This window comes from Macaca fascicularis, chromosome 16 (assembly GCF_037993035.2).
Source record: "Macaca fascicularis isolate 582-1 chromosome 16, T2T-MFA8v1.1".
Taxonomy (NCBI): Eukaryota; Metazoa; Chordata; class Mammalia; order Primates; family Cercopithecidae; genus Macaca; species Macaca fascicularis.
Window position 1 is genome coordinate 80,590,428 of NC_088390.1, and position 22,452 is coordinate 80,612,879.

Sequence of the window (22,452 nt, forward strand, 5' to 3'; positions counted from 1 at the left end):
GCATTAACTTGGCAAAGGTGGGGGCAGGGGAGGCGGAGACACCTCCAGGCAGAGGGAAGAGAAACGTGCAAAGGCCCTGAGGCGGGAGCAAGCATGGGGCTAAAGGAAGCCAATGTGGCCAGAGCAGAGGGAGCAGATGAGGGGGTTGGGGGCACTGCCAAGGGTCGGGGTGAGCAGTGAGTGGCAGTGGGATGGGGAGAGTGTCATGGGGTCGGAAGACACGGGGAAGATGGGATCCAAACCATGGAACAACTCATAGGCTTTGTCAGGGGTTGGGGTCTTTATTCTAAGAGTCAGGGGAGCCACTGCAAGGGCTCTGCAAAGAGGTAGGGTCACCGGATAACTCGGATTGAATGGAAGCAAGGCTGGAGGGAGTATTCGGAACAGCGGGACTTGAATGCGAAGAAATGGCCGCTGGGCCACTGAAGAGCTCAGAGGCCTAATGAGGGCAGTGAGCGACCCTGGGATTAGCAACAGCAGGAGCCACCACCACCTGCAGGCCAGAGGGACAGAGGGAGAGGCTATGTCACCAGCGAAGTTGGAGCCACACAGCCTGCCTATCAGCGGCTGCAGAACGAGGGGAGCAGGGCCCTGGCTGCCTTACCACCACCTCCAGTCTCCTACCAGCACCTCCATCAGCAGAAGCCAGCTGCCAGGGGAGCCGGAGACATTCAGTGTGAGGGATCAGCCCCCTGTGATGGAGAACAGGGCAGGGGACAGAGGAGGGACAGGTCCAGGCAGAGGGTCGCATAGACGTGGGCAAGAGTGAAACTCAGGCCATCAGGGAGGCCCAGTTGGAGAGCGGCGGGCTTACACCCACGCGTGGGCAGTGACCAGAGGGGAGTGCACAGAGGAAGAGTCGGCCAGGGAGGTTCAGGGAGGAGCTGCTGAAGTTGATCTGCAGGTTTCTGGCTTAAGCCCCAAGATGGGGTGGCGGTGCCATCCTCCAAGGCACGGGACATTGGCGGGGATCCGGAAGAGCAGCAGACGGTCACAGTTGGGTTGTACACAGATTGAGTTTAAGGTGCCTTTGAAACATCCAAGCGGAGTTGGAGTTATAAAGCCAGGATCATGAGGGTGGCCAATGTGGAAGTCGCACACACAGGTGGCCTGCTGTAGGAAGCACAGAGTGAGAAGGGGGCTGGGGCCAAGCCTGGAGGAAGCACAGTGTTTCATGGCTGGGACGCAAAAGGTGCCTGTGAAGGAGACCAGGAAAGAGTGTCCCACCAGGAAGGGCCGGGAGTGCCACAAGGGCACAGGAGTCACGGGGCGGCGTGTTCCAGGAAGAGGACCCAGGCTGACGACTGCGTGTGGGAGAGGGGTTGGGAAAAGCCCTCAGGTATAGTGGCAGGGGGGTCATTGGTCACCTTCATTGGAGCTGTGTCCACTGGGACACAGGAACAGCCAGATTGGTGAGTTATGGGAGGGGCAGGAAGGAGAGTCGGGACAGCAGCAGGAGAAGGGATGGAGGTAAAGGCTGGGGGACTGAGGTGGGAGGACAGATGAGCTCTGCTGATATGGTTCCACCTGAAAGTGGGGGATTGAATCCACAGAAGACCAACAAGGGGTTCCTGAAAAAGCAAAAGGGATACGAGGATACACCTCTTAGTGCTCCTCTATTTTAGGGGGAGGGTAGTGATTTTATATTGGGGAAAGAGTGGTGTGAACACACCGGGGGAAGGCAACACCACCAACTCACTTATTCTTGTCAAGCAGAACAGTTTTTCCCATGGCCCAGGTGGGACCAATGACCCCAGGAGGGACCAGGAGACCCTCATTAAACAGCCAAGGCGATTTCTTTTTTCTTTTTTTTTTTTTTTGAGGTGGAGTCTCATTCTGTCGCCTAGGCTGGAATGCAGTGATGCGATCTCAGCTCACTGCAACCTCTGCCTCCCAGGTTCAAGAGATTCTCCTGCCTCAGCCTCCTGAGTAGCTGGGATTACAGGCACTCACCACCATGCCCGGTTAATTTTTGTATTTTTAGTAGAGACAGGGTTTCGCCATGTTGGCCAGGCTGGTCTCGAACTCCTGATCTCAGGTGATCCACCCGCCTCAACCTCCCAAAGTGCTGGGATTACAGGCTTGAGCCCCAAGGTGATTTCTGATCCCCAAAGATGAGGCGTAATTTCACAGCCCCTCCTGGGCCATCACTGATAAACCCACAGGGCCCGAGAGAATGAGAAGGTTGGGAAAGCCCTGGCTTCATATTGAATCCCCGGAAAACACTAAATCCTGGCTCAGAGAGCTAGAAAAGGATGAACACGAGTCGACAAAAGGGCTTCTCAGAGCACAATACAATTGGTTCATTTTCTTTTAAATAAAGTTACAAATTGGAGGATCATGGAAAGACAATTCATGTAATGTATGAATATCTCAGCTGAGCGCTCGGTGAAGCTCCCCACCTCTGTGTGGATACCGTGGAAAAAACAGGTTGCATTTTGCATGATGGTGCATTTGACTGGGTTCAAAGCTAGTTACACAACTCTGGCTGAATCCGATGAATATTGACTTAATGCAGTGGATTTCTAAACTGCAGAGGGGGTGTGTGAGAGAGAGAGACAGAGACACGTGATTCATGCAGGAACCTCATTTTTTAAATGTCTCCCGCCCCCCATCTTGGATGATGCAGGAACCTCATTTTAAAAGGCACATTCCCAGACCACACTGATGGAATGGGCCGGGCTGCTTATCCACACTTAACAGGCTCCCCAGGTGATTCTGTTCCTGTGGTCCGAGGACCACATCCTGAAAAACACTGAATTAGGAGTCGAGGGCGCCCTGGAGGGAGGTTTCTTTTTTTCCTTTTTTCTTTTTTTTTTTTTTTGAGATGGAGTTTGCTCTGTCGCCCAAGCTAGAGTGAAATGGTGCAATCTTTGCTCCCTGCAACCTCCTCCTCCCGGGTTCTAGCCATTCTCCTGCCTCAGTCTCCCGAGTAGCTGCGATTACAGGCACGTGCCACCATGCCCAGCTAATTTTTGTATTTTTAGTAGAGACGAGGTTTCACCACATTGGCCAGGCTGGTCTCAACTCCTGAGCTCAGGTGACCCACCCGCCTCGGCCTCCCAAAGTGCTGGGATTGGGATTACAGACCTGAGCCACTGCGCCCGGCAGGAGGTTTCTATCACAGCCCTCCAGGGGGTTCCATCCTAGATCCTGTCTTGTTTAAAGAACAAAAGAACAAATATAAGTGTGGACGTGTACATTCACATCCCCCCACCCCAAACCAAATGAGCATTTTGGATGAAAACTCAGGAGGCTGCTTAATCAGTCTTCAGATGGTCTCAAGTGGTGCGGGTCAGATGGAATATGATGGATGACAAGAGTCAAGATTTGAAATGATTTGTTCATGCTGGAATGTTGGACTAAAACCAACTAGATGAGATTTCACAGGGATAAAGTTCTGCTTTTGGTTAAAACAAAACAAAAATCAATACAGCACTATAGGAAGGAGGAGAGACTGGGCTTAACAGCAATTCTTGGGAAGAAATTCAGGGGCTGTTTGTAGACCACAAGATCGGCAGAGGGGGGAGCGGAGCGGGGAGCGGAGGGGGAACCAGGGTGGGCGCAAGTTAGCTCAGTGCCCCGGGAAGTGGAGGACCTAAGGCATGAGCCCCACTGCGCTCAGAACTGATGAACAACCTGGACTTGAGTGACCCACTCAGGCCACATTTAAGAGTGACATTAACCAATCATCTAGAGGACGGTGATGGCATGGGCAAGGGTCTGGAGACCTTAGCCCCAAGCAGGACACCTGTCCCACTTGGAGAGCACGAGGTGAGCGGGTTATGAAGAAGCCAGGTTCAGCTGTCTGATGGGGCACCATGCAGAATTGGAAACTTCTTCCAGGCTGTTCTAGAAGACAAACGAAGATCCAGCGGATGAGTGGCTTAAGGAGGCAGGTGTCATCTCAGTAGAAGAAGGAACATTCTATAAGCTGAGACTAGGCCGGGCGCGGTGGCTCAAGCCTGTAATCCCAGCACTTTGGGAGGCCGAGACGGGTGGATCATGAGGTCAGGAGATCGAGACCATCCTGGCTGACATGGTGAAACCCCGTCTCTACTAAAAAAAAATACAAAAAACTAGCCGGGCGAGGTGGCGGGCGCCTGTAGTCCCAGCTGCTCCGGAGACTGAGGCAGGAGAATGGCGTAAACCCGGGAGGCGGAGCTTGCAGTGAGCTGAGATCGGGCCACTGCACTCCAGCCTGGGCGACAGAGCGATACTCCGTCTCAAAAAAAAAAAAAAAAAAAAAAAAAAGCTGAGACTTCACAGTGGAAGAACAGACTGTCACATGGGTGGCCTGTGGGGGAAAGGGTGGAGGATGTCGAGGGAGTCCACAATCCCTGGAGGTGTCAAGAGAGACCCAAGGTCAGCACTGAGTGTGTGATCTCAGTAGACCTCAGCGCTTCCCAGGCCCACCTGTGTCAGAATCCCCTGGGGGCTGGTAAAAGTGCAGGTACCTGGGCCCTCCTCAGACCTACTGCATCAGCATCCCTAGGGCTGGCTACAGTCTCCCACCTTTTGGAGTCACAGGACTGGAGGACGGTATTTTCCTATTGCCCGAATAAAATGTCCTGTAGAGCCAGCTTGCCAGGGACCCTGAACCTTCACCTCCCCACCCCCAGCCCCACCTGCCAGAATGTGAGTTGTCATCTGCCTACTCAACACGGCCCCCAGGAAAGAGATCCTCAGCTATAGTCAAAAACCTGCTCTCCATACATGTTTATAGCAGCTGTATTCAGAATTGCCAGAACTTGGAAGCAACGAAGATGTCCTTAATAGGTGAATGGATAAATTGTGGTCCATCTGGATGATGAAATATTATTCAGCACTGAAAAAAATGAGTTACCAAGCCAGAAGAAGTCACGGAGGAATCTTAAATCCCTATTACTAAGTGAAAGAAGCCAATCTGAAAATGTTCCACACTGTATCATTTCAACTCTATGGCACTCTGGAAAAGGGAAAACTAAGGATTAAGGCCAGGTGCAGTGGCTCACGCCTGTAATCCCAGCACTTTGGGAGGCCGACGGGGTGCGGCGGTGGGGTGGGGTGGGGATCACCTGAAGTCAGGAGTTTGAGACCAGCCTGGCCGACATGGTGAAACCCCAACTTTACTAAAAATACAAAAAATTAGCTGGGCGTGGTAGCACGTGCCTGTAGTCCCAGCTACTCAGGAGGCTGAGGCAGAAGAATCACTTAAACCCAGGAGGCGGAGGTTGCAGTGAGCCGAGATCATGCCATTGCACTCCAGCCTGGGCAACAGAGCAAAACTCCATCTCAAAAAAATAAAAATAAAGGGATTACAGGGGAGGGAGGACTTAATGGGCAGAGCACAGAGGAATTTTAGGGCAGTGAAACTACCCTGTATGATATGGTAAAGGTGGACACATCATTTTTTCATTTTTTTAAATTTTTTGCAGAGGTAGGATGTCACTGTGTTGCACAGGCTGGTCTCCAACTCCTGAGCTCAAGCGATCCACCCGCCTCAGCCTCCCCAAGTGTTGGGATCACAGGCGCGAGTCACTGCACCCAGCCAATGCATGTCTTTATCCATATGTCCAAACCTATAGAATGTGCAACGCTGAGAAGAAACCTTACTGGAAGCTGTGGGCTCTGGGTGACGACGGTGTGTCCATCTGGGCTTATCGCTTGTAACGGATGTGCCACTCTGCCGCAGGATTTTCGAGTAGAGTAGGAGGCTGTGCATGTGTGGGGCAGCAGATATATGGGAACTCTCTACTTTCCACTTAATTTTGCTGTGAACCTAAAACTGCTCTAAAAACAAGGTTTGTTTTGTTTTGTTTTGTTTGGAGACAGAGTCTAGCTCTGTCACCCAGGAGGGAGTGCAGTGGCGCAATCTTGGCTCACTGCAACCTCCATCTCCTGGGTTCAAGCAATTCTATGCCTCAACCTCCTGAGTAGCTGGGATTACAGGCATGAGCCACTGCACGCAGCCCTAAGCTTATTTTTTAATATAAACAAACATTCTCCTCTGCGTATCACCTCTAACCTCTGTTTGGGATCTTGCTTGTAGTGCTGCAGTGGGCGTTGGTTTCTATGGAAACAGCGAGACCAATGATGGGGTATACCAGCTGATGTACTCCTTGGAAGACGCCAACCACACCTTCTCTGGGATCGATGCTCTGGTAAGGCTCCCGGGCAGCTGGCCGGGTACAGGCACAGCCCACAAGGTCAGTGTGGTCAGAGTAAGGGCCCCCGTCAGATCCCAGCTGGCTCAGCTGCACACAGAGGGGGTGTGGTGCCCGAGGGCTGACCCCTGCCTGCGCTGCAGTTGCCTCTGCTGAGGCAAATGGGCAGCTGTGCGCCCCAAGCCCGGAGGGGTGGCAGGAATGGGGGTGAGGACCAAACGAGGCAGCTGTGGGATCAAACCCCATTTTCCAGCAAGCTCAGCACTTTCTGATATGTCAGAGGAGACCTTGAATGTAGAAAATCAGCCCCACTGCATTTTTTGTGTTCATTTTAAGTGCTGCATATTGAGTATTGCGGGGTCCAGGAGATGCCAAGAGGAAAAAACTGTCTTCAGAAACAACTGGGGGCTGAGTGTGGTGGCTCACTCCTGTCATCCCAGCACTTTGAGGGAGGCCAAGGCATATGGAGCTCAGGAGTTTGAGACCAGCCTGGGCAACATGGCAAAACCCTGTCTGTACCAAAAATACAAAAATTAGCCAGTGGTGGTGTGGCTCCAGCTACCCGGGAGGCTGAGGCAGGAGGATCACTTGAACCTGGGAGGCGGAGGTTGCAGTGAGCCAAGATCACACCATCACACTCCAGCCTAGGCACCAGAATGAGACTCCATCTCAAAAATTAAAAAAAAAAAAACACACACACACACACACACAATTGAAGAGCCCCATGGCGTGGGTGCTGGAGACCTGCCCCAGCTCTTTGGGGCTCTGGCTTCCAGGCGGTGACTCCAGGTGGGGGCTCACAGTGAAGGATGCGCTGGCCTGGCCTGGCCAGAGGACGTGTCAGACTCTTAGGAGAAGGGGAAGGCTACTCTGCTAAGCCAGGGCTGGATTTTGTGGCAGAGGCTGCTTGATACCATGAGCCTTTTGCTGGGGCTGCCACCCCTCTGCCGGAGACATGGCCCAGGGAGGAGCACGATGAGGGTGGACATCTGAGGACTTGGTTCCCTGAAAACTGCCTCTGCCTTTTCTACCCCAGCTGCCTGGAATTGGAGTTTTCCCACATTTTGACCTTGGCCCCTACACACGTCATTCTCACTCTAAGCACCCGGCCTTTTCAGCTGCTTATCAGAGCAGCCTCTGCCACAAAATCCAGCCCCAACAGGAGAATTTGGCCACTGCCCCAGCATCCTCCAGAAGAGGATTGGACCCCATTTGCCCCCCTCCTGCTCCCTTAAGCTCCTCTAAGGCTTTAATCCCTCAGTCAACAAGGGGGATCGGGGGTGTCACCTTAAAGAGACAGCCGTGCTGCTCCTCCGTGCCCAAGTCAATTGTGGGAGGAGGCCCTGGCTTCCAGAAAGGGGCTGAGGGTGGCTACCAGACCAGGGGCCCTGGTCCTTTGCAGAGTTCATTCGGCCACCCGTGTCCACTGGAACCCGTCCCCATAGCTGAGGGCTGATTCCCGGTGTGTAGATGCTAGTCTGGAACAGCCTTGCGTGGTGAGCTGGGGCGGCTGGGATGGAGGAACTGAGTGACAGCCAGCTCCGGCCTGGGAGGCAGAGGTGTCACCTGGCCTGGCTGGGGAGAACTGTCCCTCTGGGCACCCACCCTTGCCCCAGGCCCTGCGGGGGAAGGGTCCCATGGTCACTGCCCTCTAGGCTCTCTCTGCCCCTCCCTGCCATCCTGCTGCCTGCCTCCTCTTCACCCACCAGCACCAGGATCGCTAGAGGAACAACCTAGCCACGAGCGGAAAATCCCCTGCCCTGCCCTGCCCTGCCCAGGAAGGCCCCAGGGCCATGACCTTCACGGGTTTAGAGAAACTCCCGAACTCCCTTATGGGAAAATGTCAAGTCCTAGAAGTCCCTGTCCCGCAGGATGAGAGCCGCCAGGGAGGGGAGCTGGGAACGAGCCCCCATGCTGGGGCCTTCCACGCCACGGCCTGATGGTGCTCCGGGGCCAGGTTTGGACATTTCACAGCAAGCCCCACTCTCTGAAATCCCCCGTGTCCCCAAAGGGACAGGTTCTGTATCTCTGGAGATCAGCCCCTCATCCTCGCCATTGTTACCGAGAAGTGAGGCCAGGAGTCCCGGGGCTTCACACTGGTCCAGCCAGCCCATAGCTGCCTTCAGCCTGCGGGTGGCCACCTCCCCCTCTGGCATGAACCCCTAGGGCCCAGATATAGCTGCTGCCTCCAGGTGGAAAGGCAGCACCTGGGTCCTTGCTAGGACCTGTGAGGCTGGTTTGGTCCTCAGGGTAGACACCCAGCACACTAGTCCTCAGGGCTCCAGGGGAGGCAGCAGATCTAAAAGACTTCCCAGATCCAAGGGGGAAGTCCAGATATCAGGTAAATGACATTAGTGAAATAATGTCAGTGAAAGTGCCGGTAGACTATCAAGTACGCTCAACTGTATGACTGTGATTCTGAGTGCTATTAGAGTAATTACTGTAATCACCTTGGGGTCAACGGGAGGCTGGAATCTGGGACGCTGTGGGCGGCAGAGGCAGGTGGGGGACTCGTGGGCAAGTCAGGCAGGACCTGAACCTGGGCCTTGCCAGAGCCCAGATCATGCAGGTGAGTGGCCAACAAGAGGCCTTCTAGGGATGCACCCACAGAGTGGGTTGGGCCCTGCTCCAAGTCCCCCTTTCCTAGACTGGAAGCCCCACACCTATGCGTGTCCAACTATAGGGACACCTGTGCCTTGGTGGGTAGGGGCGGTGGTCCAGGGATCAGGCGGTCCTGGGAGGGTTGCACACCCCAGTCTGGGGGAGTAGAGAGGAGTCATTTCAGGATACCAAAACTTCCTGTACCTGGTAGCCAGCATGGCCCCTCCAGGCTCCCTCATGTGAGCCCGCAGCGGGCTGATGGGCAGCCCTCAGGTGAAGAAACTGAGGCACAGGGAGGTTGCATTGCTGGCCCGAGATTGAAAATATGTATGTTTCAGAGCAGAAGCCAGAACCCAGGCCTTCTGGTCTTAGCCCCTTACCTCCACTGACCTGGCCCATCCACCTTTCCTGATAAGCTCACTGAGTGCGGGAGAGTCCTCCCTCCCAGAGGTTTTCATACTTGAGCTTGCATCAGAATCACCTGGAAGGGTTGGTAAACACTGATTGCAGGGCCCCATGCCCGGAGGTTCTGATTCAGTGGGCCTGGGGCAGGGCTGAGTGCTTTTGCGTTTGTGAAGGAGTTCTCAGGGGGTGCATCTTATGCCCCTGGTCCCAGGACCACACTTGAGAACTGCTCTTTCCTCTAGACCATGGTCTCCGCCACCTGTAGCTTGTCCCTAACTCTGCCCAGCCTGGAAAGCTGGCCTGTCCCTCCTGTTCCCAGAGCTTCCCATGAGAGAGAGCCTGATTCGATCTCTGGGTCATCCCACCTGTGCCTGGGGGGAGTGCTATGTCCTGAACCTTTAAGGAATTGGGGATGGTATGGAGAAGTGGTGGGGAGTTGTAAGTCGGTCACTGCTGTTATTCTTATTTTTTAAAATTTTAGGATCTTTTGAGCCTAGGAGTTCAAGAACAGCCTGGGCACCATAGCGAGACCCCATCTCAAAAAAACAATTTTTTAGTGTTGTTTCCTGTGGGAAAATATCAGGAAAAAAGAGAAGGCATGACAAATACAAATATTGCCTTCTTCCCCCGTCCCCCCGAGGAGGAGTTTAAGAAATGGAGAAGTTAAAAATGTAGAACTGTGAAGGAGAAAACAAGTGGCCTTACAGAAAAAGTTTATAGATAATTTTTAACAGCTCTTTGCTCTGAAGTTTGTTTGATATAATATAGAAATATAGAAATGTCACCTATTACTGGGTTTGTTCAGAATGGCACTATTCTTTGACAATAGTGCCATTTGTTATCAGTGGTTCCAAAGTGGTTGTACATTTATCTTATTAAATTGAACAGCCAAGTGTACTAGCATGACATTTAGTTACTGAATGTACTTTTACGTGGTATGAGGTCTTTTTCCCCTGTGCTACGGGCTGTTGAATCTGTACAGGGTAGAGTGTCTCTGTACACTGGTATCTCTTAGTCCTTAACCAGCTCGTAAGAACCAAGCATAAGCCAGAAAACGGAACAAGCCGCTGACACTGAAAAAAGAAAACAAAATGAAACAAAGAGAGCCATTCTCTTTTCTGGAACCAGGAACTCCCAGCGTAGCGCAGATGTAAAAGGCCACACAGCTGATGTGAAGTCCCAGTAACACAGAGAACACCGTTTGCCTCCAAGAGTGGAATCTCATCAGCCTCGCTGATCTCACTGTGGGAAGTTTCTGCCTCTTCTTCTATGTTTTTATCTCCCAGACCTGTGGGAGCTGAAGGCTGCCGAATGTGGATTAGTGCACACTGCCCTTGTCCCGGCCCGTTGTGCTTCTTGGTTTAGTGTGACAGTTTCAGAACAACAAAGCCCTTTCTCCCCTCGCTGCCAGCAAGTGCTTCAGGCTGCCGAGCTGCGCCCCGGGGCTCTGCAGGCACCCTGGGTCTGGGCTGTGGGAAAGCCCAGCTAACCAGTACGAGCCCTGCCTGTGCTCTTCAAAAGCCAGTAAGGGTCGACCACTTGGACCATTAGAAATGGAGGGACACGGCCGGGCGTGGTGGCTCATACCTGTAATCCCAGCACTTTGGGAGGCTGAGGTGGGTGGATTACTTGAGGCCAGGAGTTCAAGAGACCAGCCTGGCCAACATGGTGAAACTCTGTCTCCACTAAAAATACAAAAGTTAGCCGCACATGGTGGTGCGCGCCTGTAGTCCTAGCTACTTGGAAGGGAGGCTGAGGCAGGAGAATCGCTTGAACCCAAGAGGCAGAGGATGCAGTGAGCCGAGATCGCACCACTGCACTCCAGCCTGGGTGAGACAGAGTGATACTCCATCTCAAAAGACAAACAAAGGAAGGAAGGAAGGAACGAAAGAAAGAAAGGAAGAAATGGATGGGCAGGCTACTCTGGAACACTGCCTATAGGGTAGCCCTGCTCTGCAAGGAGCAGCACCTTTAAAAATAAATAAATAATGTTTTCAACTGGATGGCCAGCCATCAACTTTCTATTTCTGTCTTTGCATTGGCAGATGTTTCCTTTAGGGTCCACTCAACCCCAGGCCCTTAGGGCTCAGCCAAGGGACAGGAGCCTGTCTGCCCACCCAGCGGGACACACGTCCAGGGGAGGATGTGAATACAGGGAGAAGGCGCGGGTTTCCTCCTCCTGCCTCATGTCCAGGCTCGTCAGAGAGGGGATCGCAGCTGTTTTTGTTTTTGCAAAGTCCCATTGTCCTGCCTTCACTCAGCGTTCAGGACGCGGTGTGCTGCTGCTAGCGCCACAACAAAGCCTTTCTCTGATAGAACAATTAGCAATCCTGTTGTGGGGATACAAGGTCAAGGTAGCAACATAGAGTCTGTTTCTCTAGAAGAGAATTCGTAAGCCTAAGTGTTGAAAGTTTTAAGAGAATCTTCAAAGAATAATGGATTATTTTGTTGGTTTCTCCATGTGGGTGTCTCTCTAAATATAGTAAGGTATAGTAATGAATGCATACGTTTATTCCAGCCCTTTACAGCAGGGGCCACGTGGTGAGCATACAGGATAGGCTGCTTAGTAGACAGCAACAGAGACTCCAGAGTGCAGGGATGTGCCTGCACTCCCAGCGCCAGAGGCTAGACCTGGCCGCAGCCTCCAGCACACAGTGGTGTGCTCCTCTGGCACCAGTATTCTGTCACTTGGAGCCCACATCCTGGTTAAGGCCAGTTCAGGGACTGCCCCCTGGTTTGAGGAACATGAGGGCTGGGTGGGTAGTGGCAGCCTCTGTCTTCAGTCCTTCCTCCAGGGGCACAGGCTGGAGATCTTCAGGGCTGGGGCAACATGGTGTGTTCATTCGTGCCTGAGCAGGCCAGGTCACCTTTTTTTTTTTGGAGACAGAGTCTCACTCTTGTTGCCCAAGCTGGAGTACAATGGTGCAATCTTGGCTCATTGCAGACTCCGCCTCCCAGGTCCGAGCGATCGTCCTGCCTCAGCCTCCCAAGTAGCTAGGACTACAGGTACATGCCACCACACCTGGCTAATTTTTATGGTTTTTTTTGTAGAAACAGGGTCTCACTATGTTGCCCAGGCTGGTCTCAAACTCCCGGGTTCAAGCAATCCACCTGCCTCAGCCTCCCAAAGTGCTGGGATGACAGGCGTGAGCGTAATTATCGCACCTGGCCAGGCCACCTTCTGCCGCCTGCAAAGACCTCTTCCGGGATGAGAATCAGAAGCTTTACCTCCCTGGCTTTTGCCCCCTGCTCCTCCCTAGGTTTCCGGAACTACCCAGAAGATGAAGGTGGACCTAGAGCAGCACCTGGCCCGGCTTAGTGAGATCTTTGCTGCCCGGGGCGATTACATGCAGACCCTGAAGTTCATACAGCAGATGGCGGGCAGCGTTGTTGTTCAGCTCTCAGGACTGCCCACGTGGAGGGAAGTCACCATGGAGCTGACCAAGCTATCCGACCAGACTGGCTACATAGAGTACTACAGGTGAGGGGCCGGTGGGAGGCAGAGGGAGGGGCAGCAGGGGCTACATCCGCTTCATCCATCCAAACCTGCATGCTGAGCTCCAGCTGGAGAAGGGCCACCGGAAAGTCTTTTTTTTTTTTTTTAGACAGAGTCTTGCTCTGTCACCCAGGCTGGAGTGAAGTGGTGCAATCTCAGCTCACTACAACCTCTACCTCCCGGGTTCAAGCGATTCTCTTGCCTCAGCCTCCCTCCCAAGTAGCTGGGACTACAGGTGTGTGCCACCATGCCAGACTAATTTTTGTATTTTTAGTAGAGACAGAGTTTCACCATGTTGGCCAGGAGCTGGTCTCTCGAGCTCCTGGCCTCAAGTGATCCGCCCGCCTCGGCCTCCCAAAGTGCTGGGATTACAGGCGTGAGCCACCGTGCCCAGACCAGCCTCACTTATGAGTGATGGGGGCTGAGGGGCACCACCCTCACTTAGGTGTACAAACTCACGGCCGTGTCATCTGACCTCTGGAGCTTTGTTTACATCTCCCCTGCCTCCCCATTCGCCAAACCCCAGCCCAGGCAGAGGCACTGGACACAGTCGGCAGAGCAGGGACCTGCTGCCTCTCTCCAGGTGCAGGGTCCAGCGAAGGTTGCTCTGGGGAGAGCGCAGGAAGGAGGCAGCAGCCCCAGCCTTTGGAGGGCTCCCGGCTGAATGGTGGCCTGGGCTTGTGCTCCCAGGGCCCCAGGCCTAGCCTGGAGGAGGCACGCGGGGAGTGGAAGAATGAGTCATGAGGAGCGAGTGTCAGTTCTTTGGATCCCTCCCGGCTCCCTCCATGTGTTGGCTCCTCTTCAAGCCATTGAGGAAATTCAGAGCCTTTAGCTCAGGGTTGCACAACTTACTCCTGTTTTCTGGATTTGTGTTCCCTTGTGTCATAAAGCCCCATGCCAGGAGGTCACTGCTGGACTGAGTCCCGGGGCCTCTCCCCTTCCCAAAAATAGGAGGTGGCAGATCCCTCAGCAGAGGGAGCTTATGAAGTCCCCAGCTCTGGGGGTCCTCCCCACACCTTGCCTCCCCAGCCCGTCCAGCCCCTGCGTCTCCGCCATGTCCTGGATTCTCTGGATTGAAGGGACCTTGGTCCTGCTCCCCAGCAGAGTGCCCCCCTCCCAGGGGACAGAAGGAAACTGCCAGCTCTAAGGACTGTCTGTGACTTCCTGCTCCTGTGGCCCCAAAACAGGGGTATCTGATGAGTCTCCTGATGCGTGGGCCATTCATTGCCTGAGCCTTCGAAATCTTATGTCAGGCAGGGGCAGGGGTACAAAGGTATCCATTTTGACCTCACTCTTCTCTGAGCACACCTAGCAGAGGACTGTGTATGTTTAAGAGCTTCATGTGGGCATTTTGATAATGACACGGATGGAATTAAGTCAGAATTTACATATCAAAGGGGGCTTATTGTTAAGGCGATTTTATTAAAATAGTGGAAGGATGGTGCCAACTGCACATCAGCTATTTTGGCATGGGTGATTGACAGGACCCCCTGTGAGCCCATCCCCCACTCCCCACTCCTTATTCAGGTTGAGGCAGAAGAGGTTTGGCTGAGCACGGTGGCTCATGCTGTAATCCCAGCACTTTGCGAGGCCAAGGCAGGCAGATCACCTGAGGCCAGTAATTCGAGACCAGCCTGGACAACATGGAGAAACCTCATCTCTACTAAAAATACAAAAATTAGCTGGACGTGGTGGCACATGCCTGTAGTCCCAGCTACTTGGGAGGCTGAGGCAGGAGAATCGCTTGAACCCAGGAAGCGGAGGCTGCAGTGAGCCAAGATTGTGCCATTGCCCTCCAGCCAGGGCAATAGAGTGAGACTCTGTCTCAAAAAAAAAAAAAAAAAAAAAGCAGAGGTCTAGTCCAAGGTTGGCACCTGTGGCTCCTAAACATCAATGATGTCTTTGCTTCCATCTGTGGCTCCTCCTCTTACCTGAGCTGCTCTGGAACACAAGCCCTCCCCTGAAGGGCCCCCGTCTTTGCTTTTGGGGTAGTCCTTGAGCATGACCATGCAGCGAAGCAAATATTTCCTAGCATTTTTATACAAGGCCTGGCGAAGTATGGGAGGAGATAAAAAGCCGAGGGGCTCCTCTCTTTGAGAGGCTACGGTTGAGGGAGGAGGGAGCCAGGGTGGGAGTGGCTCTGGCAGACAGCCGAGTTCTGGGTTAGGAATACATCCCCCAGTCCTCGCCCGGCTCCTCTGGGAAAACACATCCGCCTAGAGGAGATGTTTCCAGGAACCCCTGACAACAGGAGGCGTGGAGGCAGGGAAAATACACTGAATCACAGCCACAGAGGGTGGGTTAGAAGCACCCCTAACTGGATTTCCTTCTGCTCTACAGAGCGGAGGCAAGAGGTGAGAAGAAATCTTTAAGTTTGAAACGTGAACTGGGTATTTGGAGAGGTGCCCTGTGGCTGGCTGTGTCCCTTGCAGGAAGCTTGATGGAGACAACGTGGAATTCCTGGGCCAGGCTCTCCCCACCTTGGGGCCTTGGCTCTCCAATCTGTAGAATGGGATCCAGCTCACACCTATGATCCCAGCACTTTGGGAGGCTGAGGCAGGAGGATCTCTTGAGTCCAGGAGTTTGAGACCAGCCTGGACAACACAGAGAGACCCAGTCTTTATAATACGTGTGTGTGTGCGCGTGTGCGTGTGTGAAAATAAGAATGTGATCCAAACACTAGATGGTTTGCGACGTTCCTTCCAGCTCTGAGCTGAGTCTAAGGAAACTGGCTTCTTGGTGGCAGCAGACTCTGCCCACTCTGCAAATCCCCCAGCTCCATTCCTGGAACTCCCAGAGACCTAGTGTGCATTGCCCCCTGCTCTGTGCAGAAACAAGGACTTTGATTAGTCCCCTTCTCTTGGCAGTAAGCCTCCATTTGGGGGTCAGAAAGAACCTCCCTTGGCTGCTGGGGCCTCCAGCTTGCTCCCTCCCCTCTCTCCCTTAGAGCCTCTTTGCCACTTTCCGCTAGCTCCAGGGCACTCCCTGCCCATGCTCCAAACTCCTTCTTCCCCTTTATGATGTCAGTGAAGCAGAAAACCATTGCTGGAGAGGAGAAGTCAGCAACTTGACTTGGCTCTCGCAGCAAGAGAAATAATGATCCAAATACTTCCCTCTTTGGGGACTGGGAAGGCCCTGTCTCTGCACCCTCCCTCCTCTGTCCACTCTCCTGCTGGTGCCCAGCACAGGGCAAGGGGCATGGCTGCCAGGGGAGACCACTGGCCTCGTGAGGACCACCTTGGGGACCTGTGTGGAAGCGAAAGGAACAAGGGCACTTTGGGGTCTTCTCGGTGCCCTTGGGCTTAAGGTACTTTGATTCTTCAGCCTGTTCTCTGGAGAAGCAGGAGGGCAGGGCCTTTGAAGTCCTGGACTGCCTTGCCCCGTCAACCTTTATATTTAGCAAGCACCTAATCCTTACTCTGGCCCTGTGAGATGAGGCGTTCCAGCTCCCTTTACAGATATGGAAACCAAGGTCCCAAGGGGTGAAGTAGCTTACCAAGCTCTCCCAGCTGGGGTGTAACTGCCTTTCCCCATCAGCCCAGCCTTGGGGGCAAAAAGGCCAGAGGAATGAAGGGCTTGGAGGAGCCTAGAGGTCTGCAGGGCTGTCAGTACCCTGACCCAGACTCCTGGGTTCCACACTGAGCTCTCTGATAGTCAGAAATGAGCCCACTCACCTGGGTATCCCTGGTGCCAAGCTCAGTCCCTGGCACAAATGTTGCTTAAAAATGAACCTAAAGGCCGGGCACGGTGGCTCAAGCCTGTAATCCCAGCACTTTCGGAGGCCGAGACTGGTGGATCACGAGGTCAGGAGATCGAGACCATCCTGGCTAACACGGTGAAACCCCGTCTCTACTAAAAAAAAATACAAAAAAGTAGCCGGGCGAGGTGGCAGGCACCTGTAGTCCCAGCTACTTGGGAGGCTGAGGCAGGAGAATGGCGTAAACCTGGGAGGCGGAGCTTGCAGTGAGCTGAGATCCGGCCACTGCACTCCAGCCTGGGTGACAGAGCGAGACTCCGTCTCAAAAAAAAAAAAAAAAGGAACCTAAATATAAAATCTTTTGTTGTTATTTTTGAGATGGAATCTCACTCTGTTGCCCAGGCTGGAGTGCAATGGCGTGATCTCAGCTCACTGCAACCTCTGCCTCCTGGTTTCAAGTGATTCTCCTGCTGCAGCCTCCCGAGTAGCTGGGGCTACAGGCGCCCACCACCACACCTGGCTAATTTTTGTATATTTTGTAGAGATGGGGTTTCACCATGTTGGCCAGGCTGGTCTTGAACTCCTGGCCTCAAGTGATCCACCCATCTTGGCCTCCCAAAGTGCTGGGGTTACAGGCTGAGCCACTGCGCCTGGCCTGAACCTAAAAGTCTTAAGTGATGGATCCCATCCAGCAAGGGGGCAAGATGGGAGGCCTTGGGGGGCCAGACTGGGTGTTTGTCAGAGAGGCACGTTAGGGGCTGTGTTAGATCTGTGGTTATAAACATCAGGCCTTGGCTGGTCTGATGCTGTCTGAGAGTTCTAGAAGCAAAGGGAAGCAGGGTCCTAGGAGATGCCTGCTGGGAGGCTGCAGAAAGACAGGTCAGAGCTGTGCTGTCCAGGGTGGTAGCCCCAGCCGTGTGTGGCTATTTTAATTAATTAAAATTAAGTAAAGTTTAAAATGTATTTCTTCAGTTGCACAAGCCATGTTTCAAGTTCTCGGTAGCCACCTGTGGGTTGTGGCAAAGGAGGCTGCACAGCAGGGATTTCGAACAGTTCCTCCACTGGGGAAAGTTCTGGTGCACAGTGCTGGTTTTGACACTCAGCCTGGAGGTGAAGGCAGGGAGTGGGAAGTGACAGCTTTGTCCGGGCAGCAGTGGGGGTGGAGCTCCCGAGCCTTCAGCCCACGCATGCTGGGTGCTCGGGGGCTCTGGGCAGTGTGTCGTAGTAAAGGGTCTAGTGGGTCCTGGGGCTGCTGCGCAGGCCTCCCAGGTGGCCAGCAGGTCAGGAGGTCCACCCTGTTGCTCCTGACCATCCCTGCCCGTCTACCCAGGTGGCTCTCCTACCTCCTGCTCTTTATCCTGGACCTAGTCATCTGCCTCATGGCCTGCCTGGGACTGGCCAAGCGCTCCAAGTGTCTCCTGGCCTCGTGAGTATCCCTACCCATGGACCTGGGACAAAGAGCTGGGCAGGATGCCATCATCAGAGAGAGACGAGGGCCTGGCCAGCTCCGGAGTGTGGGGAAAACAGCCAGGCTGCCTGAGGCCACCTTCTGCCCCGTTCTTAGCACTCAGCAGAGGAGACAGACAGCAGCCACCAACTCGCCATCTGGTCACCCAACGAGCAAGCACTAGGCTTTCCTCCTTCTCTGGGCCTGACTGTTGAGCGGCTAAGAAACGTGGGCCCACGCATGAAAGCCTCCGGCCATCTTAGCCAACGCTGCAAAGGAGGCCTGTGCTCTCACGCCTGGGTCTCTTTAGCCCCAAGGACCTGGGCTCCGTGGCTCTTTCCTAGTAGTGAGCAGGGCCCACATCAGGGCAGGGACTGAGGCTGCCTTTGGATCCACTGCAAGGGTTTTGGGGGCAGGGTGGGCAGGGTGATGGCTGAGAGGAAGGGGAGCCCGCCTACCAACCTTGTCGCCTGCCTCTCTCCTAGGATGCTGTGCTGCGGAGCACTGAGCCTGCTTCTCAGCTGGGCATCCCTGGCCGCTGATGCCGCTGCGGCAGTGGTGAGTTGGGGGACGGGGTGGGTGGTAGGTGGTCTGCCAGGATACTCCAGTGTGTCTCCAAGCAGGGCCAGCTTCCGGTCCCAGCTCCTAACCTAGAATCTCAGAACCAAAGGGACTTGCGTCATCTGAACCGGCCCCTCTCGTTACAGATGGGGAAACAGGCCCAGAGAAAGGAAGGGGCCTGCCCAGGGTCAGAGCCAGGATAAGACACTCATGCTTCAGACCCAGAGAGAAGCCCTCAGCTGCCCAGGCGTGCTTAGGCTTACACATGCTTAGGCTTAGGTGTGCCTGGGTGACCAGGGGCTTCTCTCTAGGTGTGAAGAACTGACCGGGTCTCCTGAGAATGAGTAGGCATCCGAGCCTCAGACCAGGGAGTCCCTCCCGTATCAGAAGCCGCTACTTTGCCAGCTCCCCAGGCCCTGGGACTGTAGAATGTGGTGTCTGACTTGCCTTCCGTTCCAATGTCCCAGGACTCCCGCGGTCTGAAGCACACGTGCTGTATGTTTCTGGATGTGATGCCTCAAAATGGTTTAAAAAAGAAAAAGGTGGGGGTTTCCTATGCAGGTCCACATGATCTTTAATGGACCTAACACTGGCGCTAAGCTGTGTGCATGAGGCTGTTCATTCACTCAGCTGATTGTTTGCTGGGTGGCACTCGATGGTACAAGATGCCTGGGGATGCGGAAGCCAAGAGGACGTGATGGTTGCTGTTGACAAAGTTCCAGCCTTTGGAAGCAAGACTTGTAGGCAGATAACTGTGATACAGTGGAGGTGCAGTGTGTGTGTGTGTGTGTGTGTGCGCGCGCGCGCGTGTGCGTTTGTGTTTGCGTGTGTGTATTTGTGTGTTTGCGTGTGTGTTTGTATGTGTATGTTTGTGTATGTTTGTGCGTGTGTGTGTTCATGCACGTGCATGTGATAGAAGAGAACACAGTTTACCAGGGGCATTAAGGAACCCCTCCCTGATTCAAAGGCCGCAGACTAACCCTGGGACATGCATCTGTTCTGCCCTAGTGACCTGGGGCTTGATAGGGATAAGATGGGAGTGGCTTGTACCAGAAGCTCCCTAAATACACTCACACCTTGTCCAGTGACTTGGGGGTTGGCCACTAGCTCTGGGTGTGGACACAGTGCCCTCAGGGACTCTGGCACTGACTTAGCACCTCAGGCAGAGGCTTATGCAGAAGGGAGAAGAGAGGGCATGTCCTGTCTTTGCTCCCCACCACCTCAGTGCAGTGACCACGGACCAATGACTGGCAGAGAAAAGGCCCAAGTCACGTTTGAAAGCATGCGGGAGCTGGGACACTGCTGCCTGGCCTGCAGCCTCTCCTCTGGGGCCAGGGGCACGCACAGGGAAGCCACAGGGAGCGCACGGCGAGCTCCTCCAGGGCCTCATCCCGCTTTCTGGGCAGCCTCTGCCTTCTGGAGGCAGCAGTGGCTTCCAGCTTGCCGCTGTGAGCTGCCCTGTGGTGGCCACACCCCTCCCAGGGGGGCTCCTCCCTCTCACCAGGCTTCAGTGTTCACAAAAACCAGAGGCCATTTAATCTCCCAGCGGGGCACCCTGGAATGCAGGGAGCTGGGGAGAAAGGCCATTTCCCTAATTCCTCTAGTCAGGCCCTTGTGTGTGAGAGGGGGAGCAGGCGGTGGAGCTGAATGGGCTTTTGACGGGCTGGAGATGCTGCTGCATTTTAATAGGAAGCCGGGTGAGGAGGAGCCAGGAGGGCGGGGAGGGTGGCCGGCTGTCCCGGGGTTATTGTGGAGAGCTTTTGTGTGGCCTCCCAATGCCACCCTGCTCTCTGAGGCCTGTTTTGACAGCCATGGGGCCAGAGGACTGACAAACCCTCCCCTCTCCGCCCCCCACCCCACCCCTCTCTGTCCCTAAAAAGGACTCCATGAGGACAGAGGGCTGCCCTGGAGATCTGCTCCGGGTGAGGCGGGAGAGGAGGGCCAGCAGGACTTGAGCAGCCAAACTCTGAGCCTCCAGGCCCTGGGGCTACCCCTTGTGGTCAGCACTGCGAGTCAGGAGGTGTCTAGGGTGAGGGACTAGAGCAGGCAGAGAGGCTGGGAAGCCCTGGAAGAAGGAAGGGGGAGGAAGTGGGTTCAGCTGTGAGGGAGGGAGGCAAGGGCTGTCACAAGTGCTTTGGCCACCGAGCCCGGGGACAGAGCGCTCCAGGGAATTCCTCCAGCCAAGGGGCAGCCAGGCCTGCCCCTGAGTCAGAGAGTGGGAGTGTGGCCTCTGCAGCCACTCTGTCTGGGCTCACATCCCCCCCTTCAACCCTTCCCAGCAGTGGAAACCCAGGAAGGTTCCTGAAGTTCTCTGTGCCTCAGTTTCCTCCCAGGTGAACACGGAGAATAACAGGACTTACCTCAAAGGGCTGTTGCTAGGGAAAGATGAGTGGGTTAATCCTGGGAGGCACACAGAACATGTCCAATAAACAGTGGCCACCACTGGCTTCCTGTGCATTCATCATCATCATGCTAGGGTCACGGGGCGGCCGTTCAGACCCACACCTCCATTCTTAGGAGCTGCCTGCAGGCTTAGCCATCGCCTGGGCTGGTTAATGGGCAGCCTCTCCCACCTGCCCCAACTGTGCTCAGTGCCCTCCTTCCTGTCCCCTCTCCTGCCATCCCCATCACCATGGCATGAGTAATGCACACGTGTATTAGTCCATTTTCACGCTGCTGATAAAGACATACCCAAGACCAGGCAATTTACAAAAGAAAGAGGTTTAATTGGACTCACAGTTCCACATGGCTGGGGAAGCCTCATAATCATAGTGGAAGGCAAGGAGGAGCAAGTCACGTCCTACATGGATGGCAGCAGGCAAAGAGGCCTTATGCAGGGAAACTCCCATTTTTAAAACCATCAGATCTGCCGGGTGCGGTGGCTCACACCTGTAATCCCAGCACTTTGGGAGGCCAAGGCGGGTGGATCACCTGAGGTCGGGAGTTCACAACCAGCCTGACCAACATGCCAGAACCCTATCTCTAGTAAAAATACAAAATTAGCCAGGCATAGTGGTGCATGCCTGTAATCTCAGCTATTCGGGAGACTGAGGCAGGAGGATTGCTTGAACCCAGGAGGCGGAGGTTGCAGCAAGCTGAGATCACGCCACTGCACTCCAGCCTGGGCAACAGAGCACGACTGTGTCTCAAAAAAAAAAAAAAAAAAAAAAAAATCAGGTCTTGTGAGACTTACTCATTATCACGAGAACAGCGTGAGAAAGACTTGCCCCCATGACTCAGTTACCTCCCACCTAGTCCCTCCCGTAACACATGGGGATTCAAGATGAGATTTGGGTGGGGACACAGCCAAACCATATCAACACGTATACACACAAGTGCATATGCATCACACACGTACATGCACATGCACACAGGTGTTTGTCTTCATTAATAGGGGAGTTGACTCCTCACTGAGTCCCACACCCCAAACCATCCTATGCACCTATCCCAGGAGATGGAGGCTCCAGGGTGGCCAGGGGGTGTGAAGAGCAGGCCTGGCCTGGGAGGGGGAGGAGGGAGGCAGGAGGACCATGTCACTGTGGAGCCTTGGACTGGGGCCTCTGTCCCTCTCCTTTCTTGGTTCCCAAACTTCTCAGGGGTGACCCAAACTGAGATAGTGGCCTCGCTCTTTATTTTCCCAAGGCTTCCCCATCCTCCACTTGGGCCTGGCTGCACTCTCTGCCACTCCATCCAGGGGGCGGGGGCACACCACCAGGCCTGCTGGCGCCACAGCTCTGATAGGTAATAATAGGCCAGGTTGATGTATTATGAATGCTAGTGGTTTGTGTATAAAGCATTTCTCCCAGGGTCTTAAGTGCATGCGTGCATGCATGTGTGTGTGCGTGTGCACATGGGGCTCTCAGGAAGCTCTGTATCTAGAGGGGCATGTTATTCCCCACCCTCGCTAGACACACATTTCCTAGACCATAAGTGCTGTGATGCACTAACCTGTAGTTGCTAGAACCCTGCACGGCACCGAGGAAGTACTCCATAAATGTCTATCAACTTAACAAGTTAGTGAGTGATGCTCTATTGTGACCCCTGAGGCAGTGGTTCCTGAAGGAGGACAGGGCCACCGGCAGAGCAGGGCACTCAGAGG

At 54.2% G+C, this 22,452-nt stretch overlaps 1 protein-coding gene across 5 annotated transcripts in view; it reads left to right on the forward strand.

Moving 5' to 3' along the window:
- Positions 1–22,452, forward strand: part of TTYH2 (tweety family member 2) — a 49,064-nt gene that overhangs the window by 12,007 nt on the left and 14,605 nt on the right. For 4 of the 5 annotated variants that reach the window (XM_045376768.2, XM_065531937.1, XM_045376769.2 and 1 more), the window contains exons 3-6: positions 6,032–6,143; positions 12,413–12,633; positions 17,676–17,771; positions 18,278–18,350. In XM_045376768.2, the coding sequence (XP_045232703.2) occupies positions 6,032–6,143; positions 12,413–12,633; positions 17,676–17,771; positions 18,278–18,350 (502 nt within the window). Of the gene's footprint in view, positions 1–6,031; positions 6,144–12,412; positions 12,634–17,675; positions 17,772–18,277; positions 18,351–18,664; positions 21,353–22,452 lie in introns of those variants that run through there. The other variant, XM_074020308.1, reaches the window with a different exon arrangement.